Source organism: Malus domestica, chromosome 15 (genome assembly GCF_042453785.1).
Source record: "Malus domestica chromosome 15, GDT2T_hap1".
Lineage (NCBI taxonomy): Eukaryota > Viridiplantae > Streptophyta > Magnoliopsida > Rosales > Rosaceae > Malus > Malus domestica.
Window position 1 is genome coordinate 2,783,758 of NC_091675.1, and position 15,033 is coordinate 2,798,790.

The 15,033-nt window shown below is 37.9% G+C and overlaps 3 protein-coding genes across 10 annotated transcripts; all 3 read right to left on the bottom strand.

Annotated features, from left to right (window-relative positions):
* Positions 1–20: 20 nt before the first annotated feature.
* LOC103442067 (uncharacterized) lies at positions 21–6,652 on the bottom strand. 7 transcript variants are annotated; one of them, XM_070813102.1, is made up of 19 exons: positions 6,361–6,652; positions 5,873–6,077; positions 5,155–5,356; positions 4,865–5,058; positions 4,390–4,543; positions 4,131–4,295; positions 3,486–3,924; positions 2,962–3,078; positions 2,768–2,821; positions 2,581–2,649; positions 2,376–2,439; positions 1,896–1,975; positions 1,605–1,688; positions 1,332–1,442; positions 879–1,076; positions 739–785; positions 563–664; positions 429–470; positions 21–329 (listed from the first exon to the last, which is right to left on the bottom strand). In XM_070813102.1, the coding sequence occupies exons 1-9, from the start codon at positions 6,539–6,541 to the stop codon at positions 2,799–2,801; spliced, it is 1,680 nt and encodes a 559-aa protein (XP_070669203.1). In that variant the 5' UTR covers positions 6,542–6,652; the 3' UTR covers positions 21–329; positions 429–470; positions 563–664; positions 739–785; positions 879–1,076; positions 1,332–1,442; positions 1,605–1,688; positions 1,896–1,975; positions 2,376–2,439; positions 2,581–2,649; positions 2,768–2,798. The 7 variants fall into 7 exon arrangements, with proteins under 7 accessions (XP_070669203.1, XP_070669204.1, XP_070669202.1 ...); XM_070813103.1 differs by lacking the exon at positions 1,332–1,442 and having other exon boundaries at positions 879–1,030; XM_070813101.1 differs by lacking the exon at positions 1,332–1,442.
* Positions 186–2,770, bottom strand: LOC103442703 (small ribosomal subunit protein mS47). Its single transcript, XM_017326718.2, has 9 exons — positions 2,759–2,770; positions 2,581–2,649; positions 2,376–2,439; positions 1,896–1,975; positions 1,605–1,688; positions 927–1,076; positions 739–807; positions 563–664; positions 186–329 (listed from the first exon to the last, which is right to left on the bottom strand). Exons 1-9 carry the CDS (start codon positions 2,768–2,770, stop codon positions 186–188), a joined length of 774 nt encoding a protein of 257 aa, XP_017182207.2.
* Positions 6,653–8,972: 2,320 nt separating the features above from the next.
* On the bottom strand, positions 8,973–13,991 carry LOC103442073 (phototropic-responsive NPH3 family protein NPY1). Of its 2 annotated transcripts, none has more exons than XM_008380822.4 (4): positions 12,884–13,991; positions 11,655–11,724; positions 10,234–11,409; positions 8,973–9,732 (listed from the first exon to the last, which is right to left on the bottom strand). In XM_008380822.4, exons 1-4 carry the CDS (start codon positions 12,943–12,945, stop codon positions 9,199–9,201), a joined length of 1,842 nt encoding a protein of 613 aa, XP_008379044.1. In that variant the 5' UTR covers positions 12,946–13,991; the 3' UTR covers positions 8,973–9,198. The 2 variants fall into 2 exon arrangements, with proteins under 2 accessions (XP_008379044.1, XP_070669208.1); XM_070813107.1 differs by having other exon boundaries at positions 11,827–13,866.
* Positions 13,992–15,033: the final 1,042 nt, after the last annotated feature.

The window sequence follows — 15,033 nt, forward strand, 5'->3', positions numbered from 1 at the left end:
TTGAGAAGAAAAACAAGAAGTGGTAAATATAGAACTCATCTGGATGTGAACCAATAAGGCAAAAACCACATAAGGACAAGTTCATGGTGGTCTGAGAAAGTGAAGACAACGCTTTGTATTCATATCCTCCAGAAGCTCTTGGCAACTAAAAGCCTCTACTTTCAGATGATACAACTCTTTCCGTATCATTTTTTGGGTGAATCCGTCTCTTGCATAAATGGCTCTCGCATAGCTGTCGGCAGCTCCGGCTCCGGCTCAACTTCGGGAAGTGGCGAGAAATAGCAATCAACCATGTCTTTGGACACATCTTTGAAACTACGAGGGTTCCACTGCAGAATTGGATGAAAATCAATTATATGATCACAGCTTGAGGGAATTTTTTTTTCAAAAAGGCTGTAATTTTCTCCGACTAGAAGTAAACTAGGTACCTTGGGTGCGAAGTCCTTGTCTACCAATCTTGCTCAAACGCCCTATAGATAGATATAAACGGGGCAATGTAATAGCAGATTAACCAAAAAACGAAAGAAGAGATTCACTCCATTGAACTTGGAGAATCACATACCTCAGAGAAATCACTAGAGACCAGGTTGGAAATTGCAGCAAGAGATGTACGATATTCACGAGCCAGACACTGATCAAGAGGTTGAAATCTGCCCTCACGTATCTGGATGCACGAATGAAAGTCAGGCATAGAGAATAAAATCAATACAGGTCCAACTCCATAACCTGCTAACTCACCGATAGTAAAGAAACTATCAAACTCAAAGGGAGGCTTCGTTTATTCTCTGGCAGGAAGAGTTTGGGTGACTGTCAGATGCAGATTAATGATGAAATATTGAAACAAGGAAACAGAAGAATAAAGTGCAGTTTAAACAAACCGCAATTAACGTTTAGTGCGTAGCAAGGCGACAGGCGATCATCTCTACACCATTAAACTTGTCTCCTGTAAGAGCCAAGTATTCTCCTCTCAAATGTACAAAGTATATGATACCTAGGTAGCCAGGTAGACGAGACAGATAAAAGGAAGCCCCTGCATCAGGATGGAAAGCTATCTGAGCCTCTGGATTCGAAAAAATCTGCAAAAATCAAGCACAGTTGAAAAGAATTGACAGACTTCATTTGGAAGAGTTGTTTTCTTTTTCAGAATACTGGAAGCTGCTTCTCTCAAGGTGACAAAAAGCATACCTAGGAGAGTCTTTGACGCATAAGGTTTTCTCCAAACTTGAAAACGATTTCTTAGCAAAAAACGTTACTTTTCCTAGTATAGCAATAGTTCATCTTATTCACAGAATAATGTTGCACCATGTATGCATTGTAAAACTTGCACTTACGATGTTCAGTAGTTTAAACTCTCAAGTATATGTGAACCAATTAACCATCTCCTCCTCCCCCATATTCATATCTTCATCAAAGTTTAATGTTAAAACTTCAAATCACAACACCTAAAAAGTGGTGTGATCCAATCAGAAACAGAATAGGTGTCACATGATACATGGTTTTGCTAAAATCTTCTTCATGAATATATGAAATAATTCAGCCTTAAACAAAAACCACAACACCAACATCTAGCAAAACTGATTTGCAAAATAAGCAGCAGCACATACAGTTTTATCAGTCACCACCCAAAACATTCCTGGGATTGCAATTCCAGCCCCAGCTCCCATGGTGGTACCATACATGATAGCTACCTGCACAAATATGATCAAGTGATTATCAAAAGTGACATGTAAGTATTGATAGGAACCTGAAAAGGACATTTCTATGCATAACATATTTAACTTTGGTGTGCTACAAGCCTACAACTCAGGTTGTAAATTCTGTAATACGATTACACGACACTGATTCACTGCTAGTATAGTACAAAGCACACTGGTTTAGAAAAGGTCAACACTCACATGCGGCTTCAGGTACGTTCCTTGAATATATACAAACTTATACAATGTCTCAAAAAACTTCTTACATTCATCAACATCCCCTGCACATAGTTAATGCATTTGATAAAACCAACAGTGCCGTGTAAGTATCAAACATTTAGGACCAGAAAGAGAACTATGCTCCAAACAGCGTGAAAATGTGCATGAAAAGTACCACAAAAAAAGGGTCTAATCACAGTGATGCATCTCAAATCAGCCCAAAAAACAAGCAAGAAATAAGCAGTGAAGAAAAGGTTCATTATTAGAAAGTAGAAATGGCATTCCCAAATCCGTTGAACGTTTATGATCGAATTTTAAAATACGTCATTATGTATACTAAAAATACAGTATTGAAGAATTTGTTCTCATTATGTCAATGAAACTAGAAAACAATCAATCTTGAGTTGATACCCTGAACTACACGAGGTGTAGAGACGTAAACAAAACAAAAGATTGAGTTACCTTCATTAACTAGTTCATAGAGGCTAACAGCATCTGCGCCAGAGCAGAAGGCCCTCCCGCTTCCCTTCACAAGGGAAAACATCAAGTATTCTTTCAAAATTAGTATTCTCAGCACATTGCAAGAAGTTAAATAATCCGATAAATGAAAAAAAAGCATGATGCCTTAAACCCGAAAACCGTGTCCCGCAAGGGAACAACATACTACCTTCATCAAGACAAATCCAATGTCCGGGTTATCCTCCCATGATTCATACAGTCTCTTTAGTCGAGCTGCCTATAAAACCCAAGAGCAAAAACATCAAAAGATTCAAAATTTATCCGAAATAAGCAACACCATCATAACAAAAACTCTTAGGAAGCAACAAGATTTAAGAAATAGAAACGACACTAACCATGGAATTGTTGAGAATTGCTGCTCTCGATTTAGCTCTTCCCTCCACCGTAACCTGAGTTTTTACATTCGTAAACAAATTAACGGATGCTTTGCAACAAAACCCAAAAACCCAAATTGAATTAATAATAAGAAGAAAGATTTGTGCTTCTGTGGAAATGACATGATGAGAGAGAGAGAGAGAGAGAGAGAGACCAGGTCCTGGACGTCGTCGTATTGGGCATAGCTTGGCTGAGCAGAAAAGGCTATGTGAGGAGAGAGAGAGCTTCTTCCTCTCCGACTCACGTACTTCCTCGGAGACTAATAATTTCTCTTAAACCGTAAAATAGAAAAACTGAGTAAAATGATCATAAACCAGACATCAATTGATTAATGGATCAAAATTAAATATCAATGACACGCTGAGAAGAAAATCGATTAGATATCGACAACATACTAAAAAATTATCCTTTCGGCAAATAAGACTTAAAGAATGACTTTATTCAGATAAAATTACAAAGAACATCCAGTTTATTTCACCACGAGCTTGCTAAGCAACTGAATTACAATTTCCAATTGTATCCAAATCCAAAAGCAATGTAAATTTCAGTAGTTTAGAATCTCGTCTTGTCGAATAAAAAGGAAGTCGAAAGCAATGTACATTTCAGCTCTTTCATGTACATTCTATCTTCATGGCATAGTAACAAATTGAAGTGCTCATCAACTTGGACAAGCCCTACCTTCTCCCAGCTCTTCAACTGGCACGGCATAGGGGGAATCCCAGTCGGCGTTGAAAACTTCTTGAAGCTGAGAAACAATGGCAGGGTTGTATGTACCAAAGCTGACACCAGCTGTTGTATAAAAGTAATCCCAAATGAGATTGCTCGTGCCTATGTGAGCTCGAACGTCGCTGACTGCATACTTTCCGTGGTTGACCCTGGTGTAACCGGGGTATATGTTTCTGGTGTCAGTACCATTGGCAGTGGCAGGTCCGGTCAAATTGAAACCCGGGACTACATAGTACTTGATCTCAACTTTCCCAGCGCAATGGTTATACGTAGACGAAGAGCAAAGGACGTTGGAGTAGAGAAGAGATTTTAGGTACTGGTCTGTGCCGTTGATAAAATGTGCCCAGTATGCTACCAATATTTTCACTGTTGCTTTCTTTGAGAATACAACCTATCAATTACAATTTAGGCATTTTTGTAAGTGTTCTCTGAGAAGTGATTGTCACGCTCCACTTTTCTCTCCAGCACTTCTCCCTCGTTCTTTCTAGTCTTAAGATTGAATAATAAAACGAGAAGGAAGAGACAAGTAGCTATCCTTGTTTTAAGAAGTCGGAGAAGCATGAGTGCAAGAGCAGAAGTAATGACAGTGGAAGGTACCTCAGATATTGCAGAGGAGAGGGATGACCAGTAAACCGTTGGTTTCGTATACTGGGACTGACCAAGCCAGTCCATGGTACTAATCCGAACCGTTCCTCCACTTCTTACAGAATGAATAGTCTCTATCCAAGCCTGTTCATCAGCCTGGTACCTACCAAATGTCAACTGCAGATGACAATTTTCGTCAAGATAAAAAATGAAAACATGATGACGAAATTGAAAACTTGAGAAACCAAAATGGTAGATATTGTCTGGTTACCTCTGGTGGAGCAAAAGAGAGATAGCTGGACTGAGGCTGCAAGCTTGAAGCATTATACCCAGGAGTCTGCAGCGGCAATTTGAACATGTAGGGATCGTTCAGTATAGGGTATCCTGCTACATGGTGAGTCTCCACCGATCGAGGAAGAGGTGAACTGCAGTGACATAACTATACAAGTGTTAACTAAAGTTAACTGAAAAATTAACTGAAAGGGACTGTAGGAACCGCGTAACCATATATTTTGTTAGCACACTGTTGTTATACAACCTAACCAGGAATTGATAATTGCTCTTAAATGACGAAAACAACGAATTGATCAACTTCCAGATTATCATACTTGAAGCGCAAAGTATACAGTGCCCTAGATGCATAAATGATCAGAACCAGGTCAATGTATGAATATCCAGACACTTGATGCAAAGATCTCGATATGTATACCCAGCAACGTAAACTAGAAATAAGCTTCATTTTATACCTACACCGCGCTTTAGAATCCAAGAAGTGTGACCAGCAAGGAACTTGTCTGTTAACCTGCCACTGCTTATCTGAAACAGTTGTCGTATGAGTTGTAGGATCAAGAGATGCAAGTGTCCATAGGTTTTCAAAGTAGGTCTCAACGTTTCTTGCTATTTTCGGACAACCAACGAGATAAATTCCAAGTTCCTTCACCTGCAAACATTCAGTAGTAAGACGTTATAAGCTAAAACAGTACCCTATACAAAGTAACAGGACAAATCTGTAGAAGCAGCAAAGTTCCACAATTACTTGTGTAAGAGATTTCCAGTCATTGTTTGCGGATCCAATATACACGTCTCGGCGATCTGATATCCAGACTTTGGCATGGACTACGCCGGACCCCCACCATTTACTAAACAACAAAGTCACATTCTTTACATTTGGCCTTCCTGAAGCAAGGTTGGATGGCTCTGTGGTATAGTCGGGATACACACCAGAGTGGGATAGTAGCCTATAAGGCTAAAACTTCATCAGTAACACAAACAATATAATCACTTTTAAATAAGTAAAACACATTCTATCTTTAAAACTTGGTACGAAAATCTTTAGAATGCCTAAAAACGTTTTTAGCCAACCAAAATCGCATCTGAAAATGCTTGGTATAAAAAGTGATTCTCGGCTATAAAGCACGCCCTTGGAAGTGCTATGTGCTTCTCTAGAAAGCACTCACAAGTACTTTTTCAAGAAACACTAAAAACTTCATCGAACTTCCAATCAAAACGTTTATGAGCCACAGTTCTTTCTAATAAGCGATTTCAGATGCAACGTCAACGGTGCTTTTCCAAAAGTTCTTCTACCATGTTTGTCAGAAGAAAGTTAAAAAGGTGATTCCCCAGCAGGGCCAGCACTTAGATTTTATTAAAATTTACAAGCAGCTTCTAATAAAAGCTTTTATGAACATACGTGCTTTCCATAGAAGCATTTTCAAATAAGCTGCTTATTTTGCCAAGTGCAAAGGTGTACATACCTGATGGAAACATTGCGATTAGCAGCATCGTCTATGGCGCCATAAACAGAAGCACCTTCCTGAGCTCCAAACCTCTGCAAATCCTCTTTCGAGTACCCAAAATCCCCGGAACGAGGATCTTCAGGCTGCGCAATTAGCTGCCAGTACTGAGCAATTACGTCCAGTCTCTCCGTCGAGTTCTTCGCCAGCCATTCCAACACATCCGCTGCACAAATTACAATCACAAAACATTTTAAAATATAAATAAATGAAAAAGTGAAGATTTTGCTTCCCGGGCATGGACGGAAGCAGAGCATATGCCCCACTAAACTCTTTTTCCCACGAAAAATCTTCAGCCAAAATCATATCATGTTGTTGGAAAATAAGTTAATAGAATTGTATCCAAATTTTAATTTAATTTCATCGTTCGAAGTTGCTCCACTAGAAAATGTTTCTGGATCCGTCCATGTTCCTGGATTTTGAATTTTGAGCGGTAAATGGATGTTTACCGGTGGAGAGGACGCCGGGGACGCGGTGGAGAGCCGGCATGTCGGTGGGGATGGATTGGACGAGCCACGCTTTGCATTGGGATGAAGATTCAGTGGCGGGCAGCAGAGAGAGACTGAGTAACAAGACGAGTGAAATCACGGCGGCGGCGGTGATTCTTCTGTGACTGCGATCGACTTTCATCTTTTGATTCGGTTTAATCTGTGGCTATCGTTTCACGGATTATTGGGTAATCATTGAGTTGATGAGGTGAAGAGAAACGAGAGTCAAAGACTTGAACTTGAAAGATTATCCAATTAACGAAAAATTACATTTTCACATTAAAATGTCAATCTTCATACTATTTATTTTACCATTTATTTTAAGGAAAACTAATGAAAAGGGCTTGAAAACTTTGAGTTTTAATCATAAGGACAAAATAAAGGGTAAAGTGAATAGTACCAGGATTGACTTTTTAGTGTAAAAATGTGGTTTTTCGTTAAAGTGAACAGTACCGGGTGCTTTTCGTTAAAGTTCCCTTTATTTTATCCTTACCATTAAAATTCAAAATTTTCAAACTTTTTTCATTAATTTTCCTTCGTTATATACTAGCAAAGTTTGAAATTACAAGATCATCCTTTTCGTTCTATATTTGACTAATACAAGGAATATATTTGATTAACAGGAGGAATATTCTCTTACTTGTTGCTAATTGTCAAGGGATTTGTAGGTAAAATGGATTTGTAGATGAAGCGGATTTGTAGCTTTAGCGGTTAAAAGTGTTCGTTTTAATGATATCCTGTATTCGAACTTTGCTAACCAAACTGACCAAGAGTATATATATTTGGCATCTCAAGTGAATTGTAGCTTCATTGGTTAAAATTGTGTAACCAATCCAACTTAAAAGATTTGTATTTCAAGTGATTCTATAGCTTCAAATTCAATGATTAAGAGTTTGGATGTGATGTGTTTGGAATCAGCTGATTTAACGAAAGTCTTTAGTTAGGATTTTGAAGAATTTTAATTCTATTAATAAATTTTGGGTATTCAATCAGTATTTTATGCAATTCTCGGAAATTCAAAATGTATTCAATCAAGAATTTATCTTAGAAATCAAGTGTATTCAATTAGGATTTTAAAAAAGTTTAAAGAACTTTAAAAGTTGAGAAATTCAAGAAAATTTAGAAATTTTATAATCTCTACTAATTAATAAAACTCTATTTGTCAACTAAAAGAGAGTGAAAAGACAAATTAGTCTTCTATCACACAAAAAAATGATGGGCAATAATGTAATTTCACATGTTTAAATTTTACTGTTTTTTATTGAAGCCACACCTAAGGCCATCTCCAACCATTGGCCTAAAATCTAAACCTTTTAGCCCATAAAATTTAGGTTTTAACCCAGAAATAGTTTTTCTGCTCTAACCCTTCTAGCCTAAAACTTTAGCCCCAAATTATTTTTTTCTTAAAGTAACTTTTTTAAAAGAAAAAATTATGTAGATTATTCTAATTTAATTTTATGAACATTTTAACCTAAAAATATTTAGATTCTAACAAATATTGAAAAATCACTAACTAGCACCATGAAACTCGTTAAACACTAAGAAAAAAATATGAAACACATAAAAAAAAATATTAATTACTTTAGCCATTAGATTTAAATTTGGACCATTAACTCTTGTTTTACCATTGAATTTCATCAAATTAGATCTTAACTGTTGGATTCAATGAATTTATAAATATAAAACTAAATAAAATATACATATATGATGGCCTAATCCCACTAATCCTGGGCTAAATCTGGCTTTGTTTTCAGTTTTAGGTCCAATTTTAAGGTTGGTTGGGTTGGATTTTTGTGTGTTGGGGGGGGTGGGGAATAGAGGGGGGAAAATAGGTTATGGGCCAAAGTTGGAGATCTAAGATGATGTTAAAATACCTTCAATATTAAAAAAAAAAACAAAAACCTCCCACTCCCCCCCCCCAACGTTCTCTCTCTCCCTCTCTCCTTCTCATTTTCTAAAAAAAAATGTGTTTATACACCCAAAGTGTGTAGGCAAATCCTTATGTATTTTAAGTATTCACAAATCTAGATTTCAAGAAAATTGGATCAAAATTTTACTTGAAATCATCAATTACACCCTATCAAACTCCATGGAAGGAAAATATGAGCTCAACCATCTAACAATAATGTGGTTTAATTCTCGTTCTTTTTTTTTTAATAATCAACCATGAGCGGTAGGTCTCGGGTTAGACCATGAGCGGTTGGTTGGGTTGGATTTTTATGAGCTCAACCATCTAACAATAAGAGGTCGCACTTGGTGCGATGGCAAGTGCCTTCGCCCATGAGCGGTAGGTCTCGGGTTCGAGACTTGGGAGCAGCCTCTCCATAAATGAGGGTAAGGCTAGCCGACATTCACCTCTCCCAGACTCTGCGTAAAGCGGTAGCCTTGTGCACTGGGTACGACCTTTTTAGTCAATCTAAAATAGGGATTCGAATTGATACCTCTTTTTGAGGTAAGAAAGAAGAATATCAATAGATCAATAACTAGTAACTTTTCGTACACTTGAAATTCAATTTGAAGACGATGAAAGAAATAACTGATCTGAGATCTTCCAACTCCAAAAGAACAAGCACTTAAACAGAAACACAGATCGATTTTCAAGTGGAACCAAAAGATGTTAGACAAGGCACTCGGATAAACTGATTACATTGTAACTATAGTAAACTCCATTTGAGATAATACATGCTTGATAGATTGAAGGACAATATGATCATCAGCTACAACAAATCCTACTCCTTTGTACACTTGCAGTGGAATTTTCTGAACTCGTTCAATTCCGTTCAGCCCTGAAATCCCCATTTACGAGATGGAATACCTCCTGTGTCTCGAAGATGAAACCGACTTTGAATCACCAGGAACATTTGAAGTTGGACTATGAGAACTCCCAGATGTCTCGGAGCTCTTGTTCTCTACATGCCCCTTCCCCACAGACCACAATTTATCGAAGATTCTCCTTGACCTAGATGGAAGCAATTGCGCACCACTTCGGCTGTTTTTGCTGTTGTTCTTTGCCAGTTTTGTGTTCTTCTGGAACTCTTCAGTTACCTTCATTTGGCTCATCTGTTTTCCCAACGGCTTGCAGTTTTCTTCTGCTATCTTCTCACATTCCTCGTCCAAATTTGTTGTGGAAAGTGAAGTGTCACTGGGATGGTTGTTAAGGGCTTGAACGCTAGCTGCAGATCTTATCTGCTCAAAGAAGAGAACTTGAACAACGACTCGAAGTGGGAGCTGCTCGTTCTGTGCAGCATCCATCGATGCCTCCACTGTAAGTTTCTTGACGTCCATCAATGCGCATATTCTTTTCCTTTCAGCCTTTGTCAAATTAGGGTGCTCCTGGAGACGCGGGCTAATCAGTATTCATGCAAATAATTCACAAATCTGAAGGGCTGTATATGTTTCCCAGAAATCGACCAATCTGGTCGCATTCTAAGTCTCTCATTACAATTTAGTATTTACAAAGACAAAATAAATAGCAGGGACTCGCATGATCGCATTCCTCGCTTATAGTACTTATTAGGCATAGAACATGGCACAGTTTTAAACATACATAATTTGAATAATATCTTATTCACATCCTGACGGAAACAGAACAAAGTAAGATCCAAAAGTGTTTACAATGCTTGTAGCGACAAGAAAGTTTTTTGGCATCAAATAGTTTCACTTTCAGATCTAATGGTCAGCTAAGGTTTGAAAGAAAAAAGGTACATCCTAATAGATCAGAGCTTCCTGCAACCTCTTTACTTAAATCTCAGAAACATGACAAGGCAACTCTAGTGCGAAACAAAAAGCATGACGGAGAATAAATAAACATGTGGACATGGCTTAAACGCATACCTTCAGGTAGATGTCAATGGCTTTGTACAACCCATCGTGAATTGGCCTGGCTGACTCGGGAACTGATTGTGACAACTCTACGAAACTACTGAGGTTAAGATTTGGGTCATGTGCAATTTCCGCAAGATACCCATCGACCAGTCTACCAACACCCAACAACGAACCATGCCCTAATATAAAAGTATCAGTCCCCTTTTCATTCTTCTCGACAACATCCAAATCCCACTTATACTTTTCATGCATCACATACTGTCTCACAACAGACTGAACCAACTCAACGTCATATATAGTAATTTGAGGAGATCGTGCGGGGATCAACAAATCACCTACACGAGCTTCATGCAACTTCAAACTGATCCTCTTCACCAACTCCTCCCTCAACGACTTGTCTGCTCCAACCAAAATAGAAACTTTCAAAAGTTTCAGCAAGAAACTGGATGAACAACCCATACCTTTGTCAGACGGCAATAAGCAAATAATTGTTTCTACCAGAGATTTGTTCCTCAAGGCGTGTTCATCCGAAACCAGTGCATCAACAGAATCTGGCAACCATCTAACTGCATAAGTCTTCAGAGCCTCCCCAATAACACTGCCATCCATTCTTCCCTTCGATTTCACAGCAATAATAACTCGTTTGTAGAGATCAATATCCAGCTCACATATGTCTTCAACCCACCAATCCCTTGGAACTTTTTCAAATTTGTCTCGATAATTCATCCCTTCTTCAATAATTTTATCAGGCTCTGCTAATTTTCTGTTATATGTGTAGGACCAAGTGATGTTGGCAGGATCTACAGATGTTTTAGAAGCAATTGAGTCTATGCATCTTCCAGCAATCTTCAGATCTTCAGACCACGACAGAAGAGGTTTAGTGGTTTGTAGCACAATAATGGAATCTTTCCAGCTACGGAAGATGCTTGAGTTAAGGAACACCTCAATTTTGTATATTAGGTTACTGTGATCAACACCCTCAGTCATTTCCAGATACTCAGCAGCACATCGAGCAGCCACAACATTGTAAGCGTTGAGAGTAACAGTCATTCCATAGCAAAACTTTGCACAAATTTCAAAGGATTTTGGCCCACCAGGAAAATCAACCATGTCAATTTCTTCAGAATCCTCATTGGCTTTTGATACTAGTTTTTGCAGGCGATTGCTCTTGGACAAGAGAGGGAACTGGAAAAACAGATACGATCAACAATAAGAAACAGAGCACGCTTCAGCAGAGAAAGCAGCAGTAATTCGAGTAACAAATGTACCATTAAATAATAATCACGTACATTTTAGATTTGACCACCACTATTATGTTCATACAAACATAAATCGTAAAAAACATTCATATGCTCCAAACAAATCTAACAATGCTATCATAGTAAAAAATTCATGTAAATTGATGAAAAAGGGTGGCAAGGAAAAAATACCTTGTGAAGGTAAAACTTCACTTCCCCAACATTAATAACGACATCCGTTTGCAGTTCAGACGACACATATCTGCATGAACATATGAAAACCAGTTAATCACACAGACACAAGGATCATAGAAACTACAATAAGACATGCATTTACAAAATATCTCTATAATTGGATCCTTACGAGGCACGCAGTTGCAAAACATTCAAATATAACTGTCGGGCTTAAGCGCGTCAAGATTTTCGTTCTTCTTAGTTAAGATTTTACCATGAGGAGGTGGTTTTTGGTAAACTCCAACACCGATGTCAGATTATAGACTTCAGATTCGAGTTGTAACTGAAACTAAAATGTCACAAGGAAACTAGACATACAAGAATTAAGCAAGTTTCAATCATTTGCATATTTATTCAGATGACGCCGAAACAATCCACCGGAAGAAAAACACCTCCGGTAATTTGTTTAAATTCCTCGTTCACCGGAAGAATTTCGCTGGCGTGATGGCTACAGATCTTGGGGGTACTCCATACGACTTTTCCATATTTGGACCACAAAACTCAATAAAATAGTGACATTCCAAATGCAGGACCACATCCTGAAAGACAGCTTCCACACCCCCACAACTCCCTTTAGCCCTACACTCTCCAAAATTAAAATAGCAATACTTTTAAAGGCAGAGAGAAAAACAATGATAAGAACAGCACAAAAACGCCCATGTGCTTTCTTCTCTTGTTTATTATCTCCTCAAAAGTTTCTTGTAATTTTCCTATCACAAAAATAAAGGGTTCTCTTCTTGGAAGGTGGCAGCTAATATTTAACCTTTTCAGTATATAGGTATATAAATCACCATCTAATGGCAAATTTGTAATTTCACCCCCTTTCTATCACGATTCAGTGGCAGCAATTCACCAGCTCTGTACAAAAACAGAGCATACTTGCAGAAAAAAACACAAACGCACATGTTCTGTCAAGCAAAAATGAACAATTTCACGGTTCTAGAGAGAGAAGGACCTCATTCATTTGAAATCTCACAATTCTAGAGAGAGAAAAAAAAAGACCCGTAATTCAGAATCTAAGAGAAGTTCATCAAGTTCATAGCATTGACGGGGAGAGGCAAAAAAAAAATATTAAAAACAAAACATGAAAAATATGAAAAGGGATTTTAATGGGTTTTTAGAAAAAAAATTGGAGTTTGTGATGCAAAAAATTATGAGCACAGAGAAAAAGTGAAAACCCATTTTACCTGATAAACTTGCCATCAGCCTGAAATGCATCAGGCTTGGACCCCAGCTTCATAAACTTCATTTTTGTACCACAATACCCTTCGAAGCAACCAGAAATTACAGCACCAAACGCCTACAGACGAAGTCCTGCTCCTCCACAGAGATTATGGACTCCGTTTCCGTTTCTTCTCAATCTGCGGGCAATGCCAACTCTCTCTCTCCTGCCTCTCCCTCTCTAAAATGGCGGGCCCTGAGGAACACTCAGCCGAAAACAGAGACGAAAGCCCTCTCCGCCCTTGAGGACCAAACCAAATTCCAAGACTAGAAATGCCTTCTCCTTCTTCCTTTACTCTCTCTGTTTCTCTCTCTAAAGCACGCAACCAGCAGACCATAAACGTTACAGCAAAATCGTCGACCCTTGCGCCCTCCCCATTCGCTTCCCAAGCCTTTATGATGACATTGATGACGCTTCTTACACAAAACCCACAACTATTTCCCCCCAATCGCAAAATCCCACAAGCCCAAAAATAAAAAAAAATGGAGAAAGTAATAAAATTTAAGAGGATATTTATGAACAAACCCCACCCTCTATCTCCTTTTCTCTCTCTAACCCGCAACTATTTCCACCTAAGAGAAATGCTAATCACAAATCCCACAACCCAAAAAATAAAAAATAAAAAAATGCAGAAAGAATTGATTTTTCTCAGAGGATTTTTATGAACAAACCAAACCGCCCTCTCTCTACTTTCTCTCTCTAACAGTCTGCAACCAGAGGGGAATAATAAATTCTCGCCGCCTTTGCTTTAAATCACTTCCTGATTCGCTGAAGATCTTCCCCTCTAGCTCGTTTCTTTATGATTTTTTTTCCAAGGCGCGAATCTCGACGACGAGTCGATGATGATATGTAATCTGACGCGGCTGTCTCCTCCTCCCTCCGAAACTTGCAGCGAAAGAGAAAAAGAGGAGAGAGAGAGAGAGAGAAAGTGATGGTGGTGTGAATTTTGGGTCTAGCGAGAGAGTGTGTGGGTGTGTATATAGAGTAGGGGACTGTGTAGACAGAGTGGCTCAGAGGACATAGCTTTTGTGCCGCTAAAGCACGCCACCCTTTTATGGTCGATTTTGCCCTTCGTAATTTGCGGTTTTTGCCCGAGGTGTCCCTTCTCGTAGTCTTGGCTTCGCGGGAGATGTTGAATTACGCGCCGGGGAAGGAGAGTGGAAGGTGTTGGTGGGGCCCTTGTGCCGGGTGGATGTTCCTGCCATTTGACGCCTAGCTAAGATGAGCAACTTTTTGACTTTTGACGCCTTTGTCTATATTTAACTTAAGATTGGGAATTCGATCATAAAAAAATTTTGGAAAAAAAAAAGAACTTAAGAAGGGGAATGCCTAGTTTAGGAGAGCAATTAGGACTTGTTTGAGCGTAATTTTAAAATGATTAAAAGTGTTTTTAATTAAATTATTTTTTATTTCAAATTATTTTATAGAAATTTGTTTAAATATTATTTTATAATTCATTTGTATTTTTATTAAGAATTAGTTTTACAAAATATTGATCTAAAATGTTTTTGTCATTTAAAAATTACTTTCAAAAAAACTATTATATGACAACGATATACTGACATTGTAACGTTCGTGTTAATAATACAGTGCTATTATTAGCAATGTACTTGTGTCACATTTTTATTGGTTTAAAGTAAAATTTAAGTTAGCTATTATGTGATAAGAAAGTAACGAAAATACGTCAATCATTGTATGACAGAATTTATCTTGGTCTCCGTTTTTCTTCAATAGTAATCTTGATTTGCTAGTAAAAACCTTTTTTTTTTAATGAGATAATCAAAACTATAACTTCGTTACAATAGAGAAAATCAAAACCTGTCTTATCATAATTCTAACTCATTAATTCATTTTCTTGAACCATATTAGTGATAACCGAGATCATGTCATGAACCTAAAATGTCAGATCAAGAAAGAAACTCGCATGTTACAAATTTGTAACTACCACACTAAAACATCACTCATTAAGTAAATAATCAACCACATTTATTAAGTAAAACATGTGATTACATATTTATAATTGATTTTTCAATTTGTTCAAATAACTATTTTATAATCTTCCCACAGTATAATAGTCGTCGGAAATTTAACCCACCAACCGTCACCCGTTCAAAT

What these genes read in the sequence shown, in the direction of transcription:
- LOC103442067 (XM_070813104.1), bottom strand. Translation starts at nt 6,541, where the DNA reads ATGAAAGTCGATCGCAGTCACAGAAGAATCACCGCCGCCGCCGTGATT. An exon ending in AATCGCAATGTTTCCATCAG is followed by an intron (nt 5,357 to 5,872) that starts GTATGTACACCT and finishes TTAGCCTTATAG; the next exon opens with GCTACTATCCCACTCTGGTG. An exon ending in ACTGGAAATCTCTTACACAA is followed by an intron (nt 5,059 to 5,154) that starts GTAATTGTGGAA and finishes GAATGTTTGCAG; the next exon opens with GTGAAGGAACTTGGAATTTA.
- LOC103442073 (XM_008380822.4), bottom strand. Translation starts at nt 12,945, where the DNA reads ATGAAGTTTATGAAGCTGGGGTCCAAGCCTGATGCATTTCAGGCTGAT. An exon ending in GCTGATGGCAAGTTTATCAG is followed by an intron (nt 11,725 to 12,883) that starts GTAAAATGGGTT and finishes ATGTTCATGCAG; the next exon opens with ATATGTGTCGTCTGAACTGC. An exon ending in CCATTGACATCTACCTGAAG is followed by an intron (nt 9,733 to 10,233) that starts GTATGCGTTTAA and finishes CCGCGTCTCCAG; the next exon opens with GAGCACCCTAATTTGACAAA.
- LOC103442703 (XM_017326718.2), bottom strand. An exon ending in TTGGATTTGTCTTGATGAAG is followed by an intron (nt 2,440 to 2,580) that starts GTAGTATGTTGT and finishes TCCCTTGTGAAG; the next exon opens with GGAAGCGGGAGGGCCTTCTG. An exon ending in TCTCTAGTGATTTCTCTGAG is followed by an intron (nt 330 to 562) that starts GTATGTGATTCT and finishes CCAATTCTGCAG; the next exon opens with TGGAACCCTCGTAGTTTCAA.